General features: G+C 36.4%; 1 protein-coding gene across 5 annotated transcripts in view; it reads left to right on the top strand.

Moving 5' to 3' along the window:
• CNKSR2 (connector enhancer of kinase suppressor of Ras 2) overlaps nucleotides 1–27354 on the top strand; it is a 253350-nt gene that overhangs the window by 223509 nt on the left and 2487 nt on the right. For 4 of the 5 annotated variants that reach the window (XM_036305515.1, XM_036305518.1, XM_036305517.1 and 1 more), the window contains one exon: nucleotides 24943–25139. In XM_036305515.1, the coding sequence (XP_036161408.1) occupies nucleotides 24943–25139 (197 nt within the window). Of the gene's footprint in view, nucleotides 1–17691; nucleotides 19134–24942; nucleotides 25140–27354 lie in introns of those variants that run through there. The other variant, XM_036305520.1, reaches the window with a different exon arrangement.

The following is a 27354-nucleotide window of genomic DNA, read 5'->3' as shown; positions in this document are numbered from 1 at the left end:
CCCCCCCCCGCTCATGCCCTCACCCCCCCATTGTCCATGTCCATTGATTAGGCCTATATGCTTGCATATAAGTCCTTTGGTTGATCTTTCCCCCTTACCCCCACCCTCCCCTGCCTTCCCTCCAAGTCCCGACAGTCCAATCAATGCCTCTCCGTCTCTGGATCAGTCCTTGTTCATCAGCTTATGTTGTTTATTATATTCCACAAATGAGTGAGATCATGTGGTATTTATCCGCTCTCCAGTTCCATCCATGCTGTGGCAAATGGTAAGAGTTCCTTTTTCTTCTTCCTCTTCTTAAAGAATACCTTTCAGCATTTCAGATAATGCTGGTTTGGTGGTGATGAACTCCTTTAGCTTTTTCTTATCCGTGAAGCTCTTTATCTGACCTTCTATTCTGAATGATAGCTTTGCTGGATAAAGTAATCTTGGTTGCAGGTTCTTGCTATTCATCACTTTGAATATTTCTTGCCAGTCTCTTCTGGCCTGCATGGTTTCTGTTGAGAAATCAGCTGACAGTCGTATGGGTACTCCCTTGTAGGTAACTGACTGTCTTTCTCTTGCTGCTTTTAAGATTCTCTCTTTATCTTTTGCTCTTGGCATTTTAATTATGATGTGTCTTGGTGTGGTCCTCCTTGGATTCCTTTTGTTTGGGGTTCTCTGCGCTTCCTGGACTTGGAAGTCCATTTCTTTCACCAGGTAGGGGAAGTTTTCTGTCATTATTTCTTCAAAAAGGTTTTCAATATCTTGCCCTCTCTCTCCTTCTGGTACCCCTATAATTCTGATGTTGGTACGCTTGAAGTTGTCCCAGAGGTTCCTTACACTATCTTCATATTTTTGGAATCTCTTTTCTTTTTTCTTTTTCGGTTGGGTATTTTTTGTTTCTTTGTATTTCAAATCTTTGTCTTGATTCTTGGGATCCTCTTGTCTACTGCTGGATCTCTGTAAATTATTCTTTATTTCAGTCAGTGTATGCTTAATTTCTAGTTGGTCCTTTTTCATGTCCTCCATGGTCTCACTATACTTATTGAGGGATTCATTAAATTTATCGGCGGTTTCCATAAAATTCTTGAAAAACCTTATAAACGTGGCCTTGAACTCTATATACAATCGTTTGCTTTCCTCTATTTCTGCCATTTGTGACCTGTTTCTTTGTCTCCGCATTTTGGCAGCTTCCCTGTGTTGATAGAGTGGCCCTGTGCGCCAGGTGTCCTGTAGGGCCCAGTAGCTCAGCCTCCCCAGTTACCTGGGGTGGACACTCTTGGTGCACTCTTGGTGCCTTGGTTGTTGTAGAATCACTGGGAGGAATTGACCTCCAGGCCAATTGGCTGTGAGAATCAGCTGTGTCTAAAGTGGGAGAACTTCTGTGCTGAAGACACCCTTCTGGGGCAAGACTTGCTTCAGTGGGGCTTTGGTGCTCACTGAGTCTGCTCCCTGAGTCTGTCCCTTATGGATCTGAGGAGTAGCAGTCTGGATGGTCCCCCTCTGACCACTGGGTACAGTGGCTCCTGGATCTAAGGAGGTGCTAATTCAGCCTCTGCCTGAGACCACACAGTAGGAGCCACGAAGAGGCTCTGCTGTGAAGCAATGCAAGCCGCTGCGGGGCCTTGGGCCTTCTCTTGGAAGTTCCGGGTCTGCCTGGTTCGCTGCAGTTAGGTACATTCACATGCAAAAGCCTCTGCCGAAGCCTGGGTGGGGCGGGGTCTCAGGGAATCATAGGGCGGATCAAGGAGCTATGGCCAATTCTCCTCCCGGAGTCGCGCGTCTCAGTGTCCCGGTAACGGCTGCAAGCACCTCTGAGGGAAAGCCGCCCTCAAGTTCGCCCGCTGCCGGACAGACCAGCTTCTCCCCGTATGAGACCTGGGTCCCCAGAGACTTCCCGGAACCGGAGTTCAGAGCCGTCGGGAGTTTGTGATTCAAAAAGACAGCCGCGTCCTCAGGCGCCACCCCCTTTCCTCGCGCGCGCGAGCCACCGTACCTCTGCACTTCACCTCAGCAGCACCTCTGGCTCTCAGTGTGCTTTTCTTTCCTTCTAGTTGTAGAATTTACACTCAGCCAGCCTTCCTGTTGTTCTGGATGATGTTTGCTCAGTCCTTTGCGGTAATTTTCAATTGTTGTGTGAGGCGACAATTTCCCGGTGTTTACCTATGCCGCCATCTTAGTTTTTCCGACTTTAGATCTTATTAAAATTAAAAAATATCTAGTGAGGTTAAAGTGTTTTACCCAGTTGTTCAGTACAATTCTTTATTCAGTGTTCACTTGGACCTCATATAATTATAATTAAATTAAAATGTATTTTAGTGATTTAATTCAAGTAATACTTAAGGCGCTACCACAATGTCCTGAGTATCTACTCTGCTAAGTGCTAAAAGAAAACAATCACGGAATTGATAAACTTGTCATGTAATGGGAGAGAAAAACATCCAAATGCATTTTTTTGCAACAAATGTGCAGCATATTAAATATCTTAAAAGATGAACATTGTATGTTCCATGAAAGGACTTAAAAGTTCTTCATTATTTCTACTTTGTGAACCCAGATAGGACCTCCCAGAAGATATGACATTTAAGCTGGACAAATAAAATTTCATAAATAACAAAAGAAAGGGGATTACAGTCCATGTATTAAAAAAAAATAGCATCAGCAAGGGCAAAATGAAAAAAAAAATAATTGATAGAAATATGGCATATAGTAACAGATATGTACAGGTGAGACAAAAAAAGTGTACTACAACTAGAATTTGAAGGTCCTAGTATTCCATATTCAGAAGTTGGGATTGTATCTTTAAAAAAAAAAACATGATGGAGAGCCTTTGGATATCTCAGTAGGAAGGTGACATATTGAGATGTAAATTTTAGAAAGGTCACTCTGATAGCAGTGTAGAAAATGTATTGGTGTAGGAGAATACAAGTAAGATAAGGAGACCAGTTAGGAAACTTTTTCAGATGAGAAGTGTTTTATCCCCTCTGAAAATGTGGAGCCAAACAGTTACCCACTCAATGGAAGATCCACAGGTAGAGAAAGTCTCAAAGAATTTAGTGGAAGCTTGGAGCACCCCAATGGGGAATTGGAAATTGAGCTAACCACACACTAATAAGAGGTCTGCCAAGTAGTCCTGACTGACCAAAAAAAAAGGCAGAAAACAAGTTTAGAACAGTGTCAATCATCATGGGCATACCCTTTTCTCTAGTAATGCTCAGTGGCAGGCCGGAGTAAGAAAGCAGAAGGCTGAATATTGAAAAGTGTAAGTGTAGTGTATATGCAAGAAGGCAAGGGAATTAAGGGGTCTAGTCAGTGATGTAGATTGGAAAGGAAGTGAATTCAGGAGGGGGTTGTGTTCTAAATGAGATCAAAGATTAGGCATAATGGAAGAGATAGAAGGAGAAGATGCTATAATCAGAGAGCTGTAATACTTCAGAGGTAACATGGTTCACCATGATGACAAACTGAAATGTGTGAAGTTTTTGGATTTGACAGCAAGGTTCCTACACAGAGGGCTCTTATATTTCAAAACAACTCTTCAATATCTCTCTTTATGTTTGTATCTTTTTTAAAAAACCTTTGGAACAATTTTCCACAGTCGTGTATAAAATAAGCTATCTAATGGCAAGAGGGAAATACCCATTGATATGTAAAAAGAAACCAACTTATATTAATGATTTATTATATATTTCAGTTATTTAGTGAAATATATCCAATGAACATAACTTGAATTATAAGGAAGTGAAAATTGAAGATATTTTAACTTGCTATCTCTATTCTAAAGTAAATCTCAATTAACTTATTTTAGTCAGGTTTACAGCATCATGAACTGGTCAGCTTTAAATAAAGTAATTTTAAATATGACTTCAAGGACATTCTGAATGGAATGATTGAATTATATGTATTTGGCCTTTTACTGTCACTGTTGCCTCAGGAAAACTACCATTCCTATGTACTATACCTTTCCGTTGAGTGAAAGGCATTTTGATGATTTATATTCTCTATAAAGGTATGCTAGTCTGGACTAGAGATGCAATGTGTAAAGCCAATCATGCCCATAAATCTGGATCTGTCATTCTTTTCTCATGTAGAGAGAGATGGTATTTTTTTAGAATTGCCTTCCCCCAAGGAAAAACCAACACATCTATAGTATGGTATGTTTTGTTTAAATCTTGTAGGTTTATTGAATACATTAATCTGTCACAAATAATAGCTAACTTTTTTTAATGAGTGCTAACTTTTCTAATACACTATTCTAAGGTCTTTGCATAATATAACTCATTAAGTCCTCAAAACAATCCTAAGAGGTAAATACTGTTATCCTTATCTTGTAGAGGAGGAAACTTAGTTTAAATAACATGATCCAGGACTCCCAGCTAGTTAATAGCAGGTAGGTGTTTCAGACAAAGACATTCTGGCAGCAGAGTGCTTGCTCTCAATCACATATTGCCCCTTCATATCTATAATTTTAATTCAGGTTAAAATTTAGCAAAAATATTTCCCTTTCCTCTATATCAGTGGTTCTCAACCTTCTGGCCCTTTAAATACAGTTCCTCATGTTGTGACCCAACCATAAAATTATTTTCGTTGCTACTTCATAACTGTAATGTTGCTACTGTTATGAATCGTAATGTAAATATCTGATATGCAGGATGGTCTTAGGCGACCCCTGTGAAAGGGTCGTTCAACCACCAAAGGGGTCACGACCCACAGGTTGAGAACCGCTGCTCTATATATTAAAAATAAAGGAAACAAAAAATTTTAAGTTTTATCATAGCAGGTCAAGATCACCACTAATATGCTCTATCAAGTAAAGCAAAAAGCTGCACATCACTGTAGCTTTTATTACTAAAATTATAATTAGTGCACTTTTCAATTGTATTTAACCAGTGTCCAAAGACTATGTATAAGCTGTGGAACAATTTTACCACTTGAGTCAAAGCTCTTAGTATTTTATACACTGACATGATTCTTTTTATAGCTAATTTGTGGGAGTTAATATTGGGAGATATATAGATATATATATATATATATATCCCAAGAGTATCAGTTTGGAAAGTTTTTCATGTGGTGGCCAAAGTTATTTTACTTTTTTAAAAATATGTATTTTTATTTATTTCAGAGAGGAAGGGAGAGAGAGAGAGAAACATCAGTGATGAGAGAGAATCACTGATTGGCTGCCTCCTGCACGCCCCACACCGAGAATCGAACCCACAACCTGGGCATATGCCGTGACTGGGAATCGAACCATCATCTTCTGGTCCACGCTCAACCCCTAAGCATCACCATCTGGGCTATTTTACTTTTTCCTTCCAACTTCCACTTTATTCATCTTTGGAACAATCCAAATATTTCTGCCTTTTCTTGTATTGGCTAAAAGATCTTCTTATTTTATTTTTTAAATATTTTAAGATGTAGAACAGCAACAGATTTAGGAGTAAAATTGGGAGATGCCACTGATCTTCCCAGTTCTTACTCACAGATGCTAAATCTGACATGCTGTGTTTTCTCTCCTGATAAAACATTAATGCCTATCACCTCTTAAAATCTGAAAAGTGGGTTCATGTGCCCTGAAAGGAACTATTTAAGAATGCAGCATTCACACTTTCATCTGTTTCCAACTTCATATTTCTCACTTGTATTATGCAATATGTAGTATGAAATGAAAGTTTATTACCAAAGTGAACTCTAGTGAAATTCTCATACTTTCTGCATATTCAACTCCTAGATCCTATTTAAGAAAACCAAAATCAGAACTAGTGAATAAATTATTACTTTTAACTCATATATTCTGGCTTTTTATTTGACATTTTAGTAATTGATGTGGGTATCTGTGACCCGCCTTTCTTAGGAGATTGCCATAGCAACTGTTAGGTATGGTACAAGTTCACTGGAGCTTCCTCCTTTGTTGATGCTAAATACAGAAGCCACATTTGATTTCAGCTTGACTGTTTTTAGAGGGAGCAATGTACCACAGTTCTTTCTACTTTCCAGGCTGACTTTTTCATTGCCATGGAGACAAGATCTACCCACACAACTAAGGTCTGAAACCATTCCTAGTATGGCTAAAACTAAGACCTTGGTCCCCAAGGTCTGTTCTATAATTAAAATGTATTGTTTGGTTAAAGAAGAATTCCAGCTTCTGCTTTTGAAGTTATTTATTGATTTTCCACGAAGAGAAAACAGGCTTTCTAGTTCTGTGCTTGAAAATTTACAATAAGGAGGAAATAAAATGTCATCATGACAGTTTCCTTGGTCATGTTCTGGGTTTGTGTGTAAATATGGTATATACATTGCTTAGTCAATCACTATGGAGCAATGTTTCATTTCAAATTGTGTGACAGTTTTCTTAAATAGTAGTAAATGCATTTAATGTATATTTCACAGTGATCTTAGAATGCTGCTTTTAATTCTAGATTGGGATTGTTTACGTTTGTTTCTAAATCTAGTATAAGTGTCTTATAAATTAGTTCTGCACTTTCTCACAATAATATTAGTGTGAGTAAAGTTATTCTAGACCTTTCATCATAACTATAAATCCAGTTATAGCATATCCAGATAGAGCTGATGAATTATCTTTGGAAGATCATACACACCATTGCAGCTGTACTCTAATGTGTTATTTTTTAATTATTTTATAAAATTTTTATTAAAAAAATTTTATTTTTATATATAAAGTCATATATATATGACTTTAACAATGGGGATTTGTGAGAATAGTCTATGATGTAATGGTAGAGTGAAAAACAGAGAATATGAAAATGTTATTAAGGTAAGAGATTAGATTTATAACAGATTGGAGATAAATAAAAACATTAATTCTGATAAGTAACATTTAAAGTACTGTTTTAGGTTCTTACAAACGTCTCTTACATTTTCTTTTTTTTCTTTTTTTAAATTCTTTATTGTTTAAAGTATTACATATAGTATTACATTATGTCTCCTTTTTCCCCCATTGACCTCTCTTCGGCTACCCCCACCCCCCAGTACATGCCTTCACCACCCTAGTGTCTGTGTCCATTGGTTATGCTTATATGCATGCATACAAGTCCTTTGGTTGATCTCTTACCCCCCCTCCCCTGTCTTCCCTCTGAAGTTTGACGGTCTGTTTGATGCTTCTCTGTCTCTGGATCTGTTTTTGTTCACCACTTTATGTTGTTCATTATATTCCACAAATTAGTGAGATCAGGTGATATTTCTCTTTCTCCAACTGGCTTATTTTGCTTAGCATAATGCTCTCCAGGTCCATCCATGCTGTTTCGAATGGTAAGAGTTTTTTCTTTTTCTTTTTTATAGCAACATAGTATTCCATTGTGTAGATGTACCAATTTTTTAATCCACTCATCTGCTGATGGGCACTTAGGCTGTTTCCAAATCTTAGATATGGTAAATTGTGCTGCTATGAACATAGAGGTGCATATGTCCTTTCTGATTGGTGTTTCTGATTTCTTGGGATATATTCCTAGAAGTGGGATTACTTGATCAAATGGGAGTTGCTGTTTTCCACAGTGGTTGCACCAGTCTGCATTCCCACAAGCAGTGCACGAGGGTTCCTTTTTCTCCACATCCTCACCAGCACTTTTCGTTTGTTGATTTGTTGATGATAGCCATTCTGACAGGTCTGAGATGGTATCTTATTGTCATTTTGATTTGCGTCTCTCAGATGATTAGTGACTTTCAGCATGTTTTCATATGTCTGCTAGCCTTCTGTATGTCCACTTTCGAAAAGTGTCTATAGAAGTCCTTTGCCCATTTTTTTATTGTTTATCTTCCTTTTGTTAAGATGTATGAGTTCCCTATAAATTTTGGAGATTAGGCCCTTATCAGATATGACATTGGCAAATATGCTCTCCTGTGCAGTGGGCTTTGTTGTTGTTTTGTTGATGGTTTCTTTTGCTGTGCAAAAGCATTTTTATTTTGATGTCCCATTTTTTTTATTTTCTCTTTAGTTTCTATTGCCCTAGGAGCTGTATCAGTGAAGATATTTCTATGACATATGTCTGATATTTTGCTGCCTGTGGATTCCTCTAATATTTTTATGGTTTCCCGTCTCACGTTTAAGTCCTTTATCCATTTTGAGTTTATTTTTGTGTATGGTGTAAGTTGGTGGTCTAGTTTCATTTTTTTGCATGTATTTGTCCAATTTTCCCAACACCATTTATTGAAGAGACTGTCTTGACTCCATTGTATGCTTTTGCCTCCTTTGTCAAATATTAATTGAGTACAGTGGTTTGGATCAATTTCTGGGTTCTCTGTTCTGTTCCATTGCTCTATATGTCTGTTCTTGTGCCAATACCAGACAGTTTTGAGAACAGTGCCTTTGTAATATAGCTTTATATCTGGTATTGTGATCCCTCCACCTTTGCTATTCTTTCTCAAGATTGCTGAGGCTATTTGGGGTCTTTTTTTATTCCATATGAATTTTTGGAGAATTTGTTCTATGTCTGTGAAATATGCTGTTGGTATTTTAATGGGGAGTGCATTAAATCTATAGATTGCTTTGGGTAGTATGGACATTTTAATGATGTTGATTTTACATTTTCTTTTTAACTTTCTTGGCATTTACTTTGCTAGGGAAGGTATTTTTGTTGTCTTTATTGCTAAGAAATTCAGTTGGCAGTGGCCCCAAAGCTGCTCCTCCTTGCCAGAGTTGTTAATGAGCAAATGATACCAAATGTCAGGTTGGTATGCCAAGGAACTTAGTAATAATGCATTAACATTTGGAAGTTATTGAAGGGGAGAAATCAATATTGTAATTTTTTGTAATATTGTAAGCTCAGCCAGAATAAGTAAGCAGAAGTCTACTTCAAGCTTCCACAATCATAAACAATGTTGCAGCATGAGAGGAAATAATGTCTTTAAAATTTTAGCACACATCCTGGCTGGTGTTTCCCAGTGGTTAGGACGTCATCCTGCACACCAAAGGGTCTCAGGTTCTATTTCCAGTCAAAGGCACCTAGAATAAAGGTTCTGTCCCGGCCCCCGCCCTCCTCCTACTCATGGGGGCGCCTGCAGGAGGCAACCAATCCATGTGTATCTCCCTCACATCTCTTTCTCCCTCTCTTCCTCCCTCCCCCTCATCCCTCCTTTCCACTCTCTCAAAAAAAAAAAAAAATCAGTGGAAAAAATATCCTCAGGTGAGGATTAACAAAAAATAAATTTAAAAGAATAAATAAATAAATAAATTTTTAGCGGAAGAATCACTCACCCACACACCCATTGTTGTACTTTTGTTGAAAAGTATGTAGTATTTCATTCACTTTTGCAAATCAGTACCTCAGTTTTTCCCTCATTTCATCAGGAGGGATATCATGTAACTGAAGCTGATACTGAATGATTTTTTAAAATAATTCCACCAAAATCAAGATGGCAGTACTTTGAGGATAGTGTATGAATGTAGAATAAGCATAGGGTTTACTCTATAGAGCAGTGATGGCGAACCTCTGACAAGCGAACTCATTTTTTTGATTGATTTTTCTTTGTTAAATGGCATTTAAATATATAAAATAAATATCAAAAATACAAATCTTTGTTTTACTATGGTTGTAAATATCAAAAAATTTCTATATGTAACACGGCACCAGAGTTAAGTTAGGGTTTTTCAAAATGCTGACACTCCGAGCTCAAAAGGTTCGCCATCACTGCATGGAGTAAAAGTACACAAAGATCTATGTTACTGTTTATTTGAAATACCTTCTATATAAATATTTATTTTAGATCAAATTTTCAAGAATTAAAAAGTTGTGCCATTGACTGTCTATTTACTAGAGAAACTGGGCAGTAAAAACACAATTTGCATAACATCAAAATTTACTGATCACAGGTGGTGGTTGCTACTCAGCAACTTGACATAGAGCAAAGTCCTTTGTTTACTATGAGTAGGTTCTGATGGAATGCATATACTACATGTATCTTTATAACCCCAACTTCCCAGGTACAAATACCCTTATCTGTTATTCACCAGGATATCCAATTTGGAGAATTCAGGCTAAAGTGCAATGGACAAATTAAATAGGTTGGGTCATGGAAGTAAAATCATTTTTACCACGCATTCATTTAAGTGGTTTAAGGTTCAGATAAGATTGGAACTGCTTTTTAGAGCACTTAGCAGGTAGGAAAGAGAATGTCCTAGTTGGGTTAGAAGGGTCAAAGAACCCATTCAAAGAAAAAAAAAAAACCAAGAAAACAAGTTAGATGTGTTGGTCCCAATTTGCCTTTTCATTTTGGCAGACCAGTCATAGTTACAGATGAAGTGTTGTGTCATATATGACTTACCTGTTCACCCCATTGACAGTTCTCAACACTGAGTTACTTCACACCAATTATCATCCAGACAGAATGTGATCTGTTTAATTATATCCTTTAAATATAAACAGGTAAGGTGGTGGTAGAGGTTAAAATTTCTCATAAATTAAAAATATGCATTGTTCATCTCTAAAGTATTAGGGAATAAAAAGTCTATTTCCTATAATGTGTTAATGTCTCAGACTTCAGGTTTGTTACCTCTGAAGATACTTCATTTAGAAATGAGAATTTTAAAGAGATTATTTTAAAATAAGAATAGTAACATTAATCATAAAATAGGTTGCAACAGCAACCCATTCTGCAAGTAAACTCTTATCCACCCATTTTGCTGAAAGACACATTTACAGGGAAGGTTGTCTCATTGGAGTTTAATAGACTCCTTTATTAATCTCAAAATAACTTTATGAAATGTTTAAATATAGGGATGAATTAGGATGGAATGGTTTGAGAGTTGATACAAATGTTTTATAGGAAAGGGGAAAAAAACTTTTTCTCTAGTCTATGTTCTTTGGCTAGGGCCCACAAATTAAATTGACAAAAGAGTAACAGGGGGAAAGGCATATAAATTTTATTCTCTGTTAATATTTTAACCTTTATGTACACAGAAGCCTTCATAGAAAAGAAGACCCAAATAAGCTGTTAGACTTGGAGCCCTAAATATCATTTTAACAAAAAATAATAAATTGTAGAAAAAGTGATAAGATAAGGAAAGAGGTTTGGGCTTCTAGGTCAGTAAATTGTGGAAAAGTAAATGTATGGGGGAAACTAACATAAGATAAAGGTTATTTTAGTAAGTTTTGCTTGTGCTGACCCATCTTGATGCCAAATTTCTGTCTCCAATGATAAGGGTTGTTGTTCTGATATGGAAGAGGAGAGGAAGAACAAATTTAAAAGGAGAAATTTGTATCCTGGGGAACAGCCAAAGATTTTTCTGTGTTTGCTGCTTTTTAATTACCTTCAGCTCAAAATAATTCAGATGCCAAAGTGGCATATTTTAGGGTGGCATATTATATTCTCCTTCAGTTTTAAAGTCCATTGTAAGCATCATAACTCAGCTGTTTTATATTTTATATATACATACATATGTGCATTCATTTTTTGTCTCCTTTAAATTTGCTGTGAATTTCAAATATTTTTACTTTCTATGTATGTTTAATTAAAATTAATATAGTCATACAGCATTATTAATGTAATTACATATAGTATAATTACATATAATATACATTACTAGGGTAATTGTATATTTACATTTTAGTTATATAATTGAATCTGTCTATGTGTATGTATATAATACATATACATATACATGTACTTAATAAAGTAGAGCAGTATTTTAATGATAATTATTAACTATAAAATTTTAAGATAGCAATTGGAGAAGGGGTTGTACAACTATATCATGAACTCTTTGAGGTCAGACTATCATCTTTGTATATTTATCCCAAGCATTTGATATATCTACCTGTAGGTGCACATTAAATACTTATTGAACTTTACATATCTATAAAATTGAATCCCTCCCATTTTCTATTTTAAATTCTGAATGGTGACATTTGAGACGACAATATAATGTGGCAAAATTCCATAGTACATTTTTTCTGAATTATCTATAGGCATTTAATTGAAAATAAACTGGTGGTCAATTGACTTAACATATCAAGTATCCCTGTGACTAATAAATATAAAAGACCTTTTCAATTGTTGCTAATATATGTTTCTTTTAAAGTGTATTTTAGGTTTGTCTTCATTTTTAATGCAGACAGAAAAATCCAGAGTGTGTGATATACTCATAATAACTAATTAAGTCCTAAAGGCCCTCTAAGGTCAGAGTATAGCAGTAGGTACATTAAGATGAGATACTACTTTCATAAGGAAATACTCTCTCTCCTGTGAATTATACACAGAGGATGGAATTGTGATTTGGCAATTTAGAGCAATATTCTAATTATCTGGAAACAGTATTTCCTTATCTGTTTTACAAAGTTCATCAAATATTTTATTTTACCTGGAATTGCTAACTAAAGATCTCCAAAAGTACTATAAGTATGGCACTATATTACTTTTTACAGTTAACCACTTTATTTTGAAAAAGAATACTTTATCATGAAAATCTTACTATTTCATAAAATAAAAACAAAGACTTGTCAATTCCTTCCTTCTATGGTATTAAATTTTAAAATAAGCAAATAAACTAATTTTCAAAATCTCATAGCTCAACCTTTATGACAAAAGAGGCCCTCAATTTTCACAAGTCTCTCTCTTGGTCTTATCATTCTGAACCAAAGGCATCAGTCCCCTATTTTCAATATTTACACTGAGAAAAGTAGGTATCAGTGACGATTATTCATGGTGTTAGATACTCCTATTTCCCAAAGGAAAAACTTAAATATGAACACATACATTAGAAGAGGGAGAGGCTCCAGATAATGGTGTTACAGAAATACGCTTTATGTTTTTTTTAAGCACACAAAACAGTTCTGTTCTCCCAGGAGCTATGCAAGTGTTACGTTTGATAGGCTGGGATGTCTGCTGTTGGTGACCTTTGTTATCTGCAAGCAGCTTAAGACCAGTAGTCAGTTGCTTTGCCCTTAAATTTGCCCTCAAGCTCACTGATAATGGAAGTGAATAAATGAAACAAAGTTTCCTCTTAAAACTCAGACAGAAATAGGGATCTTTCCAAGTGCTATTCTGGCTTAAGGATTTCCTATTTCCATTTTCACATATTTTCTTCTCTTTCATTCATTAAGGAAAAGATTTTCTCTTGCAAATATTTCTGCCTCCATCCTTACCCTATAATCTAACCCTCAGGCATTTGATTTGGGATCATCAGTTATTCCTAGCAGGTACATTATTAGAAGCCAGATTACATTTCTAAAACTTACATTTCTGGAATTTCTCTTCCCGCTTATTATTTGAGCAGTCTTTAGTGGGAGGATTTTTAAATTCATAAATCAAAAAGGGAAAGAAACATGATCCTCAACATGGCCTACATGGATTCAATCTGTGAAGAGCTTGCATGGGAAGCAGATCCATGGAATAAGTCATCCTGTACATGGCTCAACATGGCATTACATAGGGGTTTAGTAACAGGGAAACAGTAGCTGTTTCTTTTTATACAACTTAGCTGGTGGCCTCACAATTGGAGGTTTCAGTGATGAAAGAAAGCTCAATAAATGTTTGTTAAGTAATATGCCAAATAGAAATATTACTGATTTTCTTAGGGTAGCTTAGATATGTTGCTGCTGTTTCAAAATGCAGTTTATTAAAAGCTTGGTAAACAGTGAAGTTTATTTCAATAGCAGTAAGTGGAGAATTTTTCAAATGTGTTTTTATTGATATGAGAGAGAGAGGAAGGGAAAAGAAAGAGACATAGAAACATTGATAAGAGAGAAACATCAGCATCCATCAGCTGCTTCCTGCACCACCACCACCCCTCCGTCCCTTACTGGGGATCAAGCCTGAGATCCAGGCATGTACCCTGACCTAGAATCTAACCATTGATACTGAGCCACACCAGTTGGGTGGGAATATTTTTTATAATTAGGATATTGACCAAAAGAAAACAATCAAGAGCCATATAACTTGTTTGCTTTCTAAGGTATATGCAATTTCTGCTTGTTTTTTAAAAAAACAGGAATCAAATTACTCTGTCATTACTAGTATAATAAATAATTTAACTAGTTGGAATTATTTTTACTATTTGGTGATAAATGAAGTTGTCAAGAGCTAGAAAGCCCAACAAAAACATGAAGGTAGAGAAAGGTAGAGTGTTAAGAACCAGAAAGGGATTTGCAAAAAAGTAAAAGACAAAAATATGAGATTCACAAAAGATAGGCTTTCATGGAACGGTGTCATTATGAAGCAAGTTTGTTTTTGTGTTTTAGAAATTTCACGTAGGTTAACCATGTCCTAGTCCATCATATCTGACCGTCCTGGCCTGCCAATGCTGCTCATACTTGAGATTCAGAATACACACACAAATACATTCAGTTGATTTAATGGGCACAAGTCTGGAAGTATCTTTATAGTTGTCCTGTTTGCCTCAAGAATTAAGAGGAACTATCTAGGACACAGACAATAGAGTGGTGAAGGCCTGGGAGGAGTGGAGGGAGTCAATGGAAGAAAAACACATATACAAACAAAGGGGACATCTGTACTACTTTCAACAATAAAGATTTTTTTTTAAATATAGCATAAAATTGTGTAGCTTAAATGAGTACATTTTAGCTATTGCACACAATTTCTTATCATTTTTTACAAATTATATGCAATATATAAGCTAAATATATTTAAATATTATTAATACACTCTTGTTTTATTCCTTAACTTAATGTATTTTGAATATTTTCTTATCACTAAATATCATTATTGTATAATAAATTTTAATTTAAATTTTTAAAAAAGAGGAACTATTGCCGAAACCGGTTTGGCTCAGTGGATAGAGCGTCGGCCTGCGGACTGAAAGGTCCCAGGTTCGATTCCGGTCAAGGGCATGTACCTGGGTTGCGGGCACATCCCCAATAGGAGATGTGCAGGAGGCAGCTGATCGATGTTTCTCTCTCATCAATGTTTCTAACTCTCTCTATCTCTCTCCCTTTCTCTCTGTAAAAAAATCAATAAAATATATTTTTTTTTTAAAAAAAAAAAAAAAGAGGAACTATTTAGCCTGGCCAGTATTGCTTAGTGGTTGAGCGTTGACCTATGAACCAGGAGGTCAGGGTGCAATTCCAGGTCAGGGCACATGCCCAAGTTGCCAGCCCAATCCCTGGTAGGGGCCATGCAGGAGGCAGCCAATCGATGATTATCTCTCATCAGTGATTTTTCCATCTCTCTCTCCCTCTCCCTTTCTCTCTGGAATCAATAAAAACATTAAAAAATAAAGAGGAACTATTTAATAGTACATAAAAGAATAGGTGTAAAGAATTTGTTCTAGTAGTATTCTCAGTAGACCAAGATATTTCTATCGGATTCCATGGCAAAAACATTGAAATTATTCGAGCTATGTAATACAATGTTATACTGGTGATGGAAATAAGAATTAAATGCTATGTGACATGCCCAACTACAGGCCTCTAGTACAAAAAATGGCATCACTCCAACCAACCCTACCCAATGTGACTGGCCTGAAGCAGGTCTCAAACTGTAGTGGGCACAAGAATCACCTAGGTCAGTGGTCGGAAAACTGTGGCTCGCAAGCCACATGCGGCTCTTTGGCCCCTTGAGTGTGGCTTTTCCACAAAATACCAACTTCTGCGCATGGGCCACGAAGTTTCAATCGCACTGTACGTGTGCGCCTGCACATGGTATTTTGTGGAAGAGCCACACTCAAGGGGCCAAAGAGCCGCATGTGGCTCGCAAGCCGCAGTTTGCCGACCACTGACCTAGGTGGTTTGCTTAAAATGCAGAGTCCCGAGTTCCATACCCAGAAATTCTAATTCAGATTAGGGGTAGGGCTCAGAAATCTGTGTTTAACAAGCAGACCTCCAGCCCTGAGATTTCGTAGCCAGTGGCCCTGATCACTACTAGTTGAACAGATACCTTGCCCTGGGCAGTTATCTTCTCTTATGCTAATACATGGGGGGGGGGGCAAAAGAGGTTTACAGCTGTGAGTACACAAAATACAGTTTATTCTTGCCTTATTATTTAGTAATTATTGTATTATTTTCCATGCCAACAACTATAAACCTACTTTTGTCCCACTCTGTATATACAGTTTGGGAACTAAATGTAGTCATTTTGAAAATAGCAGTCCTCCCCTCACCAACCTGCACTTTGGTAAGGCACTCAATTGAGCAAGTGTTCCAATATCTTGGAGTAGAATTTGGCCATGCTATAGAAACAACTAATCGTGACTTGATTACCAGGTATCTAGGTCAGGTTTAGTATGGGTTAAGTGCACTAAAAATTAAACTACTCATGTAACATTTTTCTCTGAGGGGAAATAAGAGGTCTGTTCAAAACAACAACTTACAAAATGTTTGAATTGCATAGATAAATTAGGAACAGTTCAAACTTAGAAATGAACTTGGGCCCAAGGTTAGATTGCCTGTGACTTTTCTGCTTCAAATTCCATGACCAGTACCTGAGGGGAGGAGGGTGAGGTGATTGGATAAAGAAGGCGAAGGGATTAGCTAAAGAACATATGTGCATACCCCATGCGATGAAGGGCAAAGGAGGGTAGAGGTGGGCAAAGGTGGGTGGAAATAGGGGACACCTGCAATAGTGTCAACATTAAAAATTATTAAGAAAAAAAGAAATTCCATGACCTTATGAAACAAAGTGATAGAAGCCAGAGCTAGCATTCCAATATTATAATTTCCTCTAAAATTAGATATTATCTTTTGTTTCATTTGACTTACATATGAATATTATTTTATTCCCAGCTCCTTTCCTATAAGAGCATGGTATGCTATAATAAACAAAAATTAGTTCTGCTGATTTCTGAACTATGCTGCATTCTCTTTTCTAGATAAAGTGCTATGGGTTACTCACACCCTTCTCATTTTCTAAGGGAGGTAGTAATGAACAACACGCCTTCTCACCTTGTAACTTCTTAATATACTCAAAAGCTATTACAGGATATTGCAGAAAAATTCTGCTCTAGTACAAAAAGAAAACTTGTGTCTGATGACAGTATTTGGATTCCTCAAAATCTAAAATAAAATGAACTAAGAGAGACTATAGTTTATTTTATCCCAGTTGTTCTTATTTTCCCAGGTCATTCAGAAACTTTAGTCTCTTCTAGTTTCTTAATTCCTTGGCATGTGGCTCATGTTCAATTGTAAAGTCACCCTTTCATCAGAATTGCCCTGTTAGAGCTTTTCATTTCTCTTCATTTTGTGTTGGTCAGCATTTGACCTCCTCATTGGAGGCACACTAGCTGACTCTTTTATCTCACCGATTAGCACGTGGTTAACAAATATATATTAGAGTAGTTAGATAGAAGGTAGAACAGAAAACTTTTCCTCATAATTCTTCATTGGATGAATTTGAGGAAAGATCTCATATAGAAATACTGTTTAATTTCCTTGAAAGACTGGTCATTTTACATGTGTATGAAGAATACTTTTAACAGACTTTTCTCATTAAAATTATAGACATGCATATACAAGTATAGAGGGGGGAAAAGATGTATCTGTGCTGTGTATTATTTTGTATACATAAGATTGGCATTTCCAAATAACCAAGCTTCAAGCAAAAAGTGTCCCATTTATGGCCAAATAGATTTGCATGCCAACAGAAAAACATTATGGTATTGAAACCATATGCAATTCTAGCCATATTTTTTTCTCTTTCTCTTCATGGGTATTGCATGATGGTATTTCTAATACAGATACTAATGTGCTTTAGAAATAATGGCACCCACAGGTCTTTTCATCATATTGTATCACTGCTTTATCATATTAGGCTAATACACTGCGAGAGTTGATAGAACCTCTCCATGCCAAATCGGATCCACTTCTGTTGGCACTCAACCCATTGGACTCACAGATTGATAAGCTAATGTTTAGAGAATTTAGATCGGAGAGAGTCGGCACGGCACAGACTCAACATCAACCTCTTGCAAGCAACTAAAATGGCCTCGTCCTTGCTGTTTATAACAGAAAACAGACTTTTAAAAGTTTAGATCATCAAGTGTTTTGGATTGGGGGCCTCCCTAAAGGGATATTAAGAGGGGCAGGCCACTCTTAAGAAGAATGCGAGCTTTCTACACTGGGACTAGCATAAGATCAAAGCCAATCAAGATGGAGCACAGTGACAGAAAACTGCCATTTCTGTGAGAGAACAGAAGGGGAAGGGTATTGACTGGGAAAGGGCTCTGTGTGGTGACATTTCAGTTGTGTTCTCCTTACACCAGGAAAGGAGAGGGGTCAGCTCCAATAACTAGAAAACCCTGGCTGTTTAATGGACTCTTTGGTGGCCTCTTTAAGGCAAAGCAAAGGAAGCAAATTCTGTGTATTAAGTGTATTTTGCATTTTTAAAATTTGACGTGCTTGTATTGTACTAAATTAAGTGTTATCTATTAAGGCAAGGTATACACAACCTGCTCTGAAACTTGCTATGTTTATTCTATTATAAAGTGTATTCAGGTGCAACACAGAGATTGCTTTTGGTGACACTAATGAAGAAAATTCCTCATGCCAGGCTTTATTAGATTCCTCAGCTAAAATCCTAACTTTTTCCTTATTTCTTGGCACTTGTATACAAATGGTGTTGCCTCATACGACAGGCATGAGCTATTCTTTTCTGTAAAATTTTCCTAATCTATAGGCTGTGGTTTTCACTTTTGAAAAAGTATTTTGTCTGGATGTCTTTCAAACTAGCTTCACCTATTATTTAATACTATGTAACTGGGTCCCTTATGACTCAATATTGCTTATTTTTCTTCTGTAGTGGATGTGAAATTTCCTTTACTTAGTTGGATAAGATACTCTGTAATAATTTCAATGCTAATTAATGGATATTTAATACTGTGCAATGAACAGATAATTTAACATTGTATTTGGAAATGTTTTTTTTCTTCCTGTCGCCGCAGTGTGTGGTATTGCATAATGTGAATACATGTAAAAATATAAATTACTTAAAAATAAAATATGACCAATTGGTTTCAGATCTTTTCAGATAGCTAAATAATTTGCTAAGTATGCTTGATAGTAAATATATTTCTGAAAAGAAGTAATCTATGCTTCTTTCTCACAAATGGAATTTGTGTTGTGAATAAAAATCACATTGATCTGCCTTACAATTGCTTCTGTGCTCTAACCGTTTTAATGTGTTTTTAAGTATATATATAAAAATGATGGTTCCAGTATGTAGAAATCCATCAAAAAGCATTTTGTTGGTATTTAATATTAGCAGGATTGTCTTGGGTCATCCTCTCTGTTTAAGTTATAGTGAAATTTTATGATAAGAAGTATTTTCGTTTTTTCTCATTAAGGACTATAGTAACTCCACGTTGATTTTTAAACATAATCATCTCTCAGCTTTGATTTCAAACTGTGCCCTTAATAAATCCCTGCCTAAGAACCAGATACCTTGACCGCCATGTGTCTATTAGATAAACTTTCTAAATTCCATGAGTAAACCCAGAATTGGTCATTTACGTCTGTGGCTGTCCTTCAAAGAACCTTTCCTTTGGGTCAATAAATCAATGCCAAGGACACCAAGATTTTGCCATCATAGAAACTATCCATCATAGAAACTACTGTATAGTGCCCTGGAAATTCAGTCACTGTCCTATAGTTGTGGCCTTAAACCACATAATTTGGCAAAATTGACATGCATAGAGAATGAAGTACAGAAAAATCTCCAGCTCTGTCATTTCTGTCACATCTTTACTGTTGTGCAGAAGGGATTGACAGACACTAGTATGTGCTGTACTTGATTTTGGTGAAGCACAAGGTCATTCTTACACAGGGATAGACCGCACATGTTCTTTAAGAATACACTTAGCAATACTGGTAGAGTCACTCAAGCTGTACTTTTTTTAAAATAGAGTTTTTTCCCTCATTAAACTTAATTTTTTATCAGAGAAATTATTATTTTGACTAAGGGAAAAAACAAATTACTTTTAAAAATGAAAAGGGTAGGTGATTACAGAGCAATGAGTAAAAGCCTAGTTTTAAAATATTATGTTTTTTTCTGGTATAACTGTCCCCCCCCCCCCCAGCTTTACAATGCTAAGCATAGCTAGTTGACTTATATAAAAGCATGAATAAGAGAACTAATATGTAATTATAAGACAATTCATATTACAGTTTAAAGTCCTGAATACATAATCATCTTTAGCATAAAACCTATAAACATTAAACCCATCTACATTAAATCCATTAAAAGTTTACTTATCACCTTACATATAAATAAGTTGTTCATCATGGTGCACTGGTAAATTAGTATTCACAGAAAATATTCCCGTTGTCTCAATGCAAATGTTTAATTGACCTTCATGACAAGAATAGTGCTCCACATACGTGACACCATTAGCCTGGAAGCCTTTAGGCGCTCTGGCTGTACAAGAACGAATGCTTCTCACATTTGACTGGTGACTAATGCTACTATGTCCAGCCTTCTCTTCCCCTTGTGACTTAGCTTTTCCAAGCTTTCTGTGCTCATTACCCAGCTGTGTTGTGGAAGGAATGACTGTTTCCAGAAAGACATCATTGTCCAATTTTAAAAGAGCACAGTTCCCTTCCAAAACATGTTGACTCGGTTCTTCAAGAGCCCAGCTGGTATACTTGTTTTGTTTTCTTTTCATCTTTTACTTTCTTTCAACATTGTCATTACAGTCCTGGGGAAATGGGGAAGACACCAGCATGAAATTTTGGGTCGCCAAGTTTGTGTTCTGCTCTCCATAATTTTCACCAAAGAAACATGAACAAAATTGTATAATAGACTGTGATAAAATGTGCACAGTCACCTAACAGGGAGCCCTCTTTAGAGTACTGTGTGTATACAGTAGAGAAAAACATCACTCAGCTTAAATCTTGGGTAGCAGAGGACCTGTGCCAGACAGAAGAATGGGAAATGCAAATAAGAGGGAGGGTTTTCTGCTCAGAGAGAGTCATAATCTAGGTCTCTGAAGGAGGGTACACATGGGGCCATTGAGGTACAGGAAGAAAAGACATTGGAATTTGTCCTCAATTTTTATAGCTCATTTTTTATTTCTTTTCTGTGTCTGTTTTATTACATCCATATCAACATAGAGTAATACATGTATATAAGTTATCAAAAGTAAAAGTGTTTTAACTGATAAGTGTGCACAATCAAAATGTTTGGAAACCACTGGGCATGAATGTAAGGAAATACACCAACTGAAGACCTGTTAGTATTTGAGAACTATATTATCATCTGCTAACAATCCATTTGCAAGAAAGTTCTAACAAACTATTATTTTGCATTAGCTAATCTTTTCTTTGACCTCTTCTTTATCACTACTAGGAGGTCATATGTAACCTGAAAGCACCAAACAGTGAACTGCTATGGTGCTTACCACATAGGAATAGGGTCACAATATTTCATAATGTAGCGAGAGTATCAATAAGACAATAAAGGATCTTCTTTTTCCCCTGCCGCAGATGACACAGCCAGAAATGACCCTCCCTTGGTATAGAAACATGTTAATTCATCAATAACTTCTTTGTGACTCTCAAATCTATCAGACAATTAAATTTTATATAGGAAAGAAAACTTTTTATGTTCCATTTGCTTTAATAAAATTGCAATAGAAAAGTCTGTTACCTGACACAGAACTAATTCACATGTTGTAAATATAAATATAATATGGGAGGGAATTAATTCTTGCAAAGGCCCAGAGTTCCTGAATAAATTAGATACCAATTAAATTTTTTTTGTAGGAGCAATATACTTACTCACTAGGAATCACTGAAGGTTCCTATATATGTCCTGTGGTTTGCATGTGGTGTTCTACACTTTGCCAACTTTCAGAAACATTCATTCAAATTGCAAAAGAGCTGGTACTCTGCCAGCACTCCACTGACTGAACTGGCATGTTGAAAGTCAATAAGGAAGCAGACCTCACCAAGTGCTTGCCTGCTCTTCCAAAGCAAGCCTCTTCTAGAAGAAGAAAAGCAAGGGTTTTAAAAAGAGAGAAACCAGAAGAGAAGTGAGAAGGAGACGAAGAAGAAGAGGGCAAAACGAGAAGAAAATAAAGGTGCTTTCATATTTTCAGTTGCAACAGTAGCCCCAATTGACTTAATTGGTATTCATCTGGGAGGAAAAAAAATCAAGGAAACCAATTGAAAATTATAAAAGAAAATAAAGGTCTGTTTTTGTCTTGAATGTTGAGTTCTGTGTTGTTTTGACTGTTGAGCACAGTGAATCAGATTTATAATGTGACTCTGCCCCTCACCCCCCTCCTTTGAAAATAAAAGGACTCTTTGTCTAGTCTTAAAATGTTCAGTGATTGGTGGCATTTTGTGGTAGCCTGGCATCTCAATCCCTCATCTTTCCTCATCCCACTGCTGTGTCTTGTGATGTTGCATATGTGTATATGTGTAGGGGTAGGGGAAGGGGCCTTACTTATCTCTAATAGGGGCCACGCTATTCCATTGCTGTACTTGGAAATGTTTCTGTGTTCCGTCTCATTGTGATTTCTTGTTCAAATGTCCTACCCAGAGATAAACCTATACTCGATTATTCTCACATCTCTCAAACTAGGTCCCTTGTGGAATTGTGTTTTCCTTTGGTTGAATGCTTTTATTCCCCCTTAATGGCAAGAGCGGGGGGGCGGGGGGACTTTCTGTTTTTATTTATTTAATAGCTATGCTTGTAACTTTTATCCTTCTTAAACTAAAACTGCATCGAAACTTTATAAAAAATCAATTTTCATACTGGCCCAGTATTTCACAAACTTTAAGAACTGGGGAGAAAGAAAACTGTAAGAATTTTTTTAAACAAAATATATACTCCCTACAGTTTTAGCTAATATGGAGGAAGGTTATTTGTAAATAAAACTTTACTATGTAAAAATAGTCTGCCTCCCTTAAATCCTAAAACTATAAACTGAATCCCTTTTCTTCTCCACCTTCTTTCAAAAACTGTGAAACTAATAATACATTAGGCCACTGATACCTAAACTACTATAATTCACGTCTGTTAGGCCTCCCATTTCTCTCTCACTCTCTGCTCTATGAATTACATTGAGCTTTGGATGCAGTCTTGCCTTGAGGCTAAAAGAATGATAACGGCTAAATAATTCCTCAAGGTCCTTTCCTGGCCTATGATTTTGTGAAATGGAATTATGCTGTTCAAATGTATCCTTGTTTTTACAATTCCATTTAGGTACTCTGAATGACCTTATGATTTTGTGCCTTCCTGGCTCCAAACAATTCTCAGTTAAAATTCCCTATCCCATTTCAATCTTGCTCTTAACCCACAAAGTAGTTACTCCTTTTTATAGTCCTCCACCCACCCGCCCATCAGAATCTTATAGGTGTTGCAAACATTCATAGATGAGCCAACAGAGAATTTAAAAGCTGTTATTTAGAGGGATGTTTGTATTTTTAGATTATAGTTCTAATGTAGATATATGATTAGGAAGTTAAAATTCATGGGATTAGTAATGTCATGTGCTGATTATAACAATAATAAAAAGGACGGAAGGAACTTTCCAATGGCAGGACTCAATAATCCTACTACTAATAGTTGCTAACCTCAGCAGCAGAGCCAAAAATTGAACATGAGACTTAAATGAGGCTTTTTAATCCTAAAGGCGATCCCTTTAAGTTAAGGTACTGTGTTTGTGGGCTTTGGTGGTGGTTTTAGGTACACTCTAAAAAAATTTAAGAATGCTGCACTTTAAGGGAGTCTCACAAATTCATTAGCACTTACTGTTAAATACACAGTTCAAATGATTATTAACAAAATTGGCAGTATTGAATTCTTATTAAAATTATGGATTCTGGAGCTAGACTGCCCAGTTGGAATTCTAGTTCCATCAGTTACTGTGATCTTGACCAAGGTACTTCCCTGCTATAAAGTAAAAATCAAGTATATCTACTCTTAGTTTTGTTGTAAGGATTATGAACATTACGCATTTACCTCTTTCTTGGCACCTATAAATATTAACTACTATTATTACCAGAGAATCTTTTTGAAGTATGTCAGAAAACCTAAAATATTCACATGGACTATGGTAGAATGAACAACATTAAAGGAAACATGATATAGCCCTAATTCTTTAACAGAGAGCCAGAGTCCTGTTTGAGGAGTACTAATTGTATTGGCCCAAGGAGTAAATGTGGAATGTCGTTCATTCTACCATGGTCAAGTTCATCTTTGTTTATCATTGTTGAGAAAGATATGACACCAATATTCAAGCAATTAAATAACAGGATGGGAATTTGACTTGTTCAAATAGATCTAAGGTCCTTTCCTGAATTAGTCTAGTCTCTAAGGTTTTTTTCACAAAAATATTTCATTGGAGTGTTTTCTTCCCAAGTCTTACAAATACTTATAAGACTCTTTGTATGTGCCAAATTCCTCAATTTGAATATAAACATATTCCCGTATTTTATTTAATTAAAGCATTATTATTGATAATTTATGATCATTAATTATACTTACAATGTGGTGAACATTATTATGGCAGTCACATTGAACCTAATAATTGATGGCACACTATTGGAAGATTTTTATAATCAAATAAATTCCAATGAATGCCATTCCATTTTATGAAATCTGGGAAGATCTAAAAATCAGTTTATTGCCAAACCAGGAGAGTTATATTAATCAGTATTTCTATGCTTACCAATATAATGATAAGGGATATTTATTAATGTTTTATCATATTAAATTGTGTGCAGGATTGTTTCTGTGTTGTGTACCTTTTGTACTCTAATTCTTTGAACTTATAATGGACTCGAGATATTTACGGTGATTTGCTACTCAGAGCATATTTTGTTAGTCAAAGCATCCTATTATTTGATCATCCTAAAACAATTGGCTGCCTGGAGCTAATCTTACTCAGTGTAACTAGCAGCTGTTGGTTTGTTGGGATTTTTTTTTTAATGTAATAGGGTGTATTTCCAATCATTCATTATCTTGGTTTTTTTTAGATGATATTTTAGTTGATTTCTGGAGTATCGAATAACTATTTATTACACTGGATTCATTTCTCTCTCTTTTTGGACATTGCAGGTGAAAGTAGGGGAGAAAAGTTAGGAGACTCATTGCAAGATTTATACAGGGCATTGGAGCAAGCCAGTCTGTCACCACTGGGAGAACATCGCATTTCAACCAAGATGGAATACAAGCTATCATTCATAAAGAGATGTAATGATCCTGTGATGAATGAAAAACTGCACAGGCTGAGAATTCTCAAAAGCACTTTAAAGGTAAGATAGGAAATGGAAGGAGAAATTTATTTCAGGAGATTCATTCCTGAATTCAAAGGTGATTACCAGATGGAGAAATAGACAATGGGAAGGGGGTGGGGAATAGGTAAATAGGAAGAAGCTGAAGCTAAGCTGTTCTTATAGCATAATAAGTGTATTAGTAAAAAGGAAATAATCTAAACTTTTTCATTAACGTCTCAAAGCACTGAGTAAATGTTATGTGACTTCGTTCTAGGAGAAAACAAGATATGATTCATTATTTTTTCCAAAACTGCGAGGCTGGTGTTATTACTGTCTTTCGTTTTCCTAAGACAAATGCGCCATGTAGTATAAGTAATATAGCTATTAGAAAAACACAGCATGCGTGCGGAATGCAGTAGTGGGTGCTAAAAGGGTTTGTGATAGTTCAGGACTATTTCCTGAAGCCATAGTGATTCATGCTCTCTGTAGAAATTCTATAATTGTTCTCTTTACACTATCAATTCCCAATTCGCACGTTATTTTCCTAGCATACATTTCCACAAGTTCTTACATTGTCTCTGGTCTTGTTATTATGCCACCCACCAAATGGGGAGGAGGAGGGGAAGAGAGGGGAGCAGAGAGGCAGGAAGTCCAAGGAGGCAAAAAAGTAAACACTCACTCTCAGTGTGTGTGTGTGGGGGGGGGCAGCGTGGAGTTGAAAGGGCCTTCCACACAAACTCTACTGCAAGCAGGCCCTGCACCCTTGAAAATCAAAAACAGGGGGGAAAAACTGTCCTACAGAGCAAAAGGACTCCTTTGGGAAATATTTCAGATAAATAGTATGTTGCTGAGGTTTTGTGATTTTGAAACATAAATGAATAACAAAAAGATAAAATAGAAAATGCATTATTTGAAAACATTTCCTGTCACAGCCAGTCAAGTTTTCAATCAATTATCTTTCAACTGGTATTCATGCAAATGCTATTGCAAATCCATGGGACAACCTAATGGCCTTTGGTAACTAAGACCAATTTTTTAAAGTTTTTTATTGTTGACGTTATTACAGATTTTAAAAAGAGCTATAATATTTGTAAGAATAATTCTGGTGACCAATCCTACTCCAAAGATATCTTTACCTTCTCACCTAACAGGCCCACCCTCCACCCCTCACCCTATGTTCAGATCTACTAGTTAAATGCCTGGTCAGAACACTAGGCAGGCACTTGGAAGCAGGTCAGGCTCACATATCTTAGAGACCTGCTCCTGTCCCTCTTTCTCTCAGCCCCTCACCCCTATCTTTCATGCTCTGTAGCTTACACACACACACACACACACCGCCAAAAACAAAAGTTTTTTCCATTCAGTGAGTATTGATGAGTCACCAGCTATGTGATGCTGTGCTCTACTCTCTGGGGCAAAGAAAGATGATTAAAAAAAAGACACTATATAAATGCCCCTCTGAAGATGATTTGACTTTGGGTGGTGGGAACACAATGCAATATACAGATGATGTGTTATAGAATTGTACCCATGAAACCTATATGATCTTATTAACCAATGTCACTCCAATAAATTTAATTGTTATAAAAGAAAAGAAATGCCGCTCATTGGTAAAAACAAAACAAAACAAAAAAAAACTATAGAGCCCTATACTTTTCAGTGTGGAAAATGAACAGGAAATGGAAATCTCCCATTAGAGAAAGATGACTGCCCAAGCAACCCTGGGTATGTGGTTCCTGAAATTGTAATAGGCCCCTCACCAAGCACAGGGTGACACAAAACATCCTTAGTCAGAGCCCTCCTGTCTCTGTCTGGCCCCAAGGACCAGAACAACTGCTTAATTGTGGTTGTCTTTCCCTCTCAAGTCTGGCTAGTCCAGAAGTGTACCTTCCCACTTCTTGCAGATCATTCCCTAGATTTCTCTGCCCCTTCCTTGGACATATAAAAGATAGGTACTGACCACCTAGCAGGAGAGAAAGGACAGTGTAAAAGTAACTCGAAACAAAATGTGGTAAGTCCACTCAATGGCAGTGATAAAGTGTTATGGGTCATCAATGAGGGAGAGAACATTTTTTCCAACTGTTGAAGGAAGGCTTTAGGAAACTAGAGGCATTTGAACTGGATCTTAAAGAATGAGGAAGGTTTCTGTATGTAGAGATGATAAATGAGAAAAAAATAAACCACAGAGAATAAGCAATACAAGGCATACCTTGGGGGTAGAAAAAGTACACTAGAATTTTAATCCAAATAGCTG

Source organism: Myotis myotis, unplaced genomic scaffold, assembly GCF_014108235.1.
Source record: "Myotis myotis isolate mMyoMyo1 unplaced genomic scaffold, mMyoMyo1.p scaffold_m19_p_4, whole genome shotgun sequence".
In the NCBI taxonomy this organism is placed as follows: Eukaryota; Metazoa; Chordata; class Mammalia; order Chiroptera; family Vespertilionidae; genus Myotis; species Myotis myotis.
The sequence above is the reverse complement of the archived record's forward strand: the minus strand, read 5'-3'. Positions and strand labels throughout refer to the sequence as shown.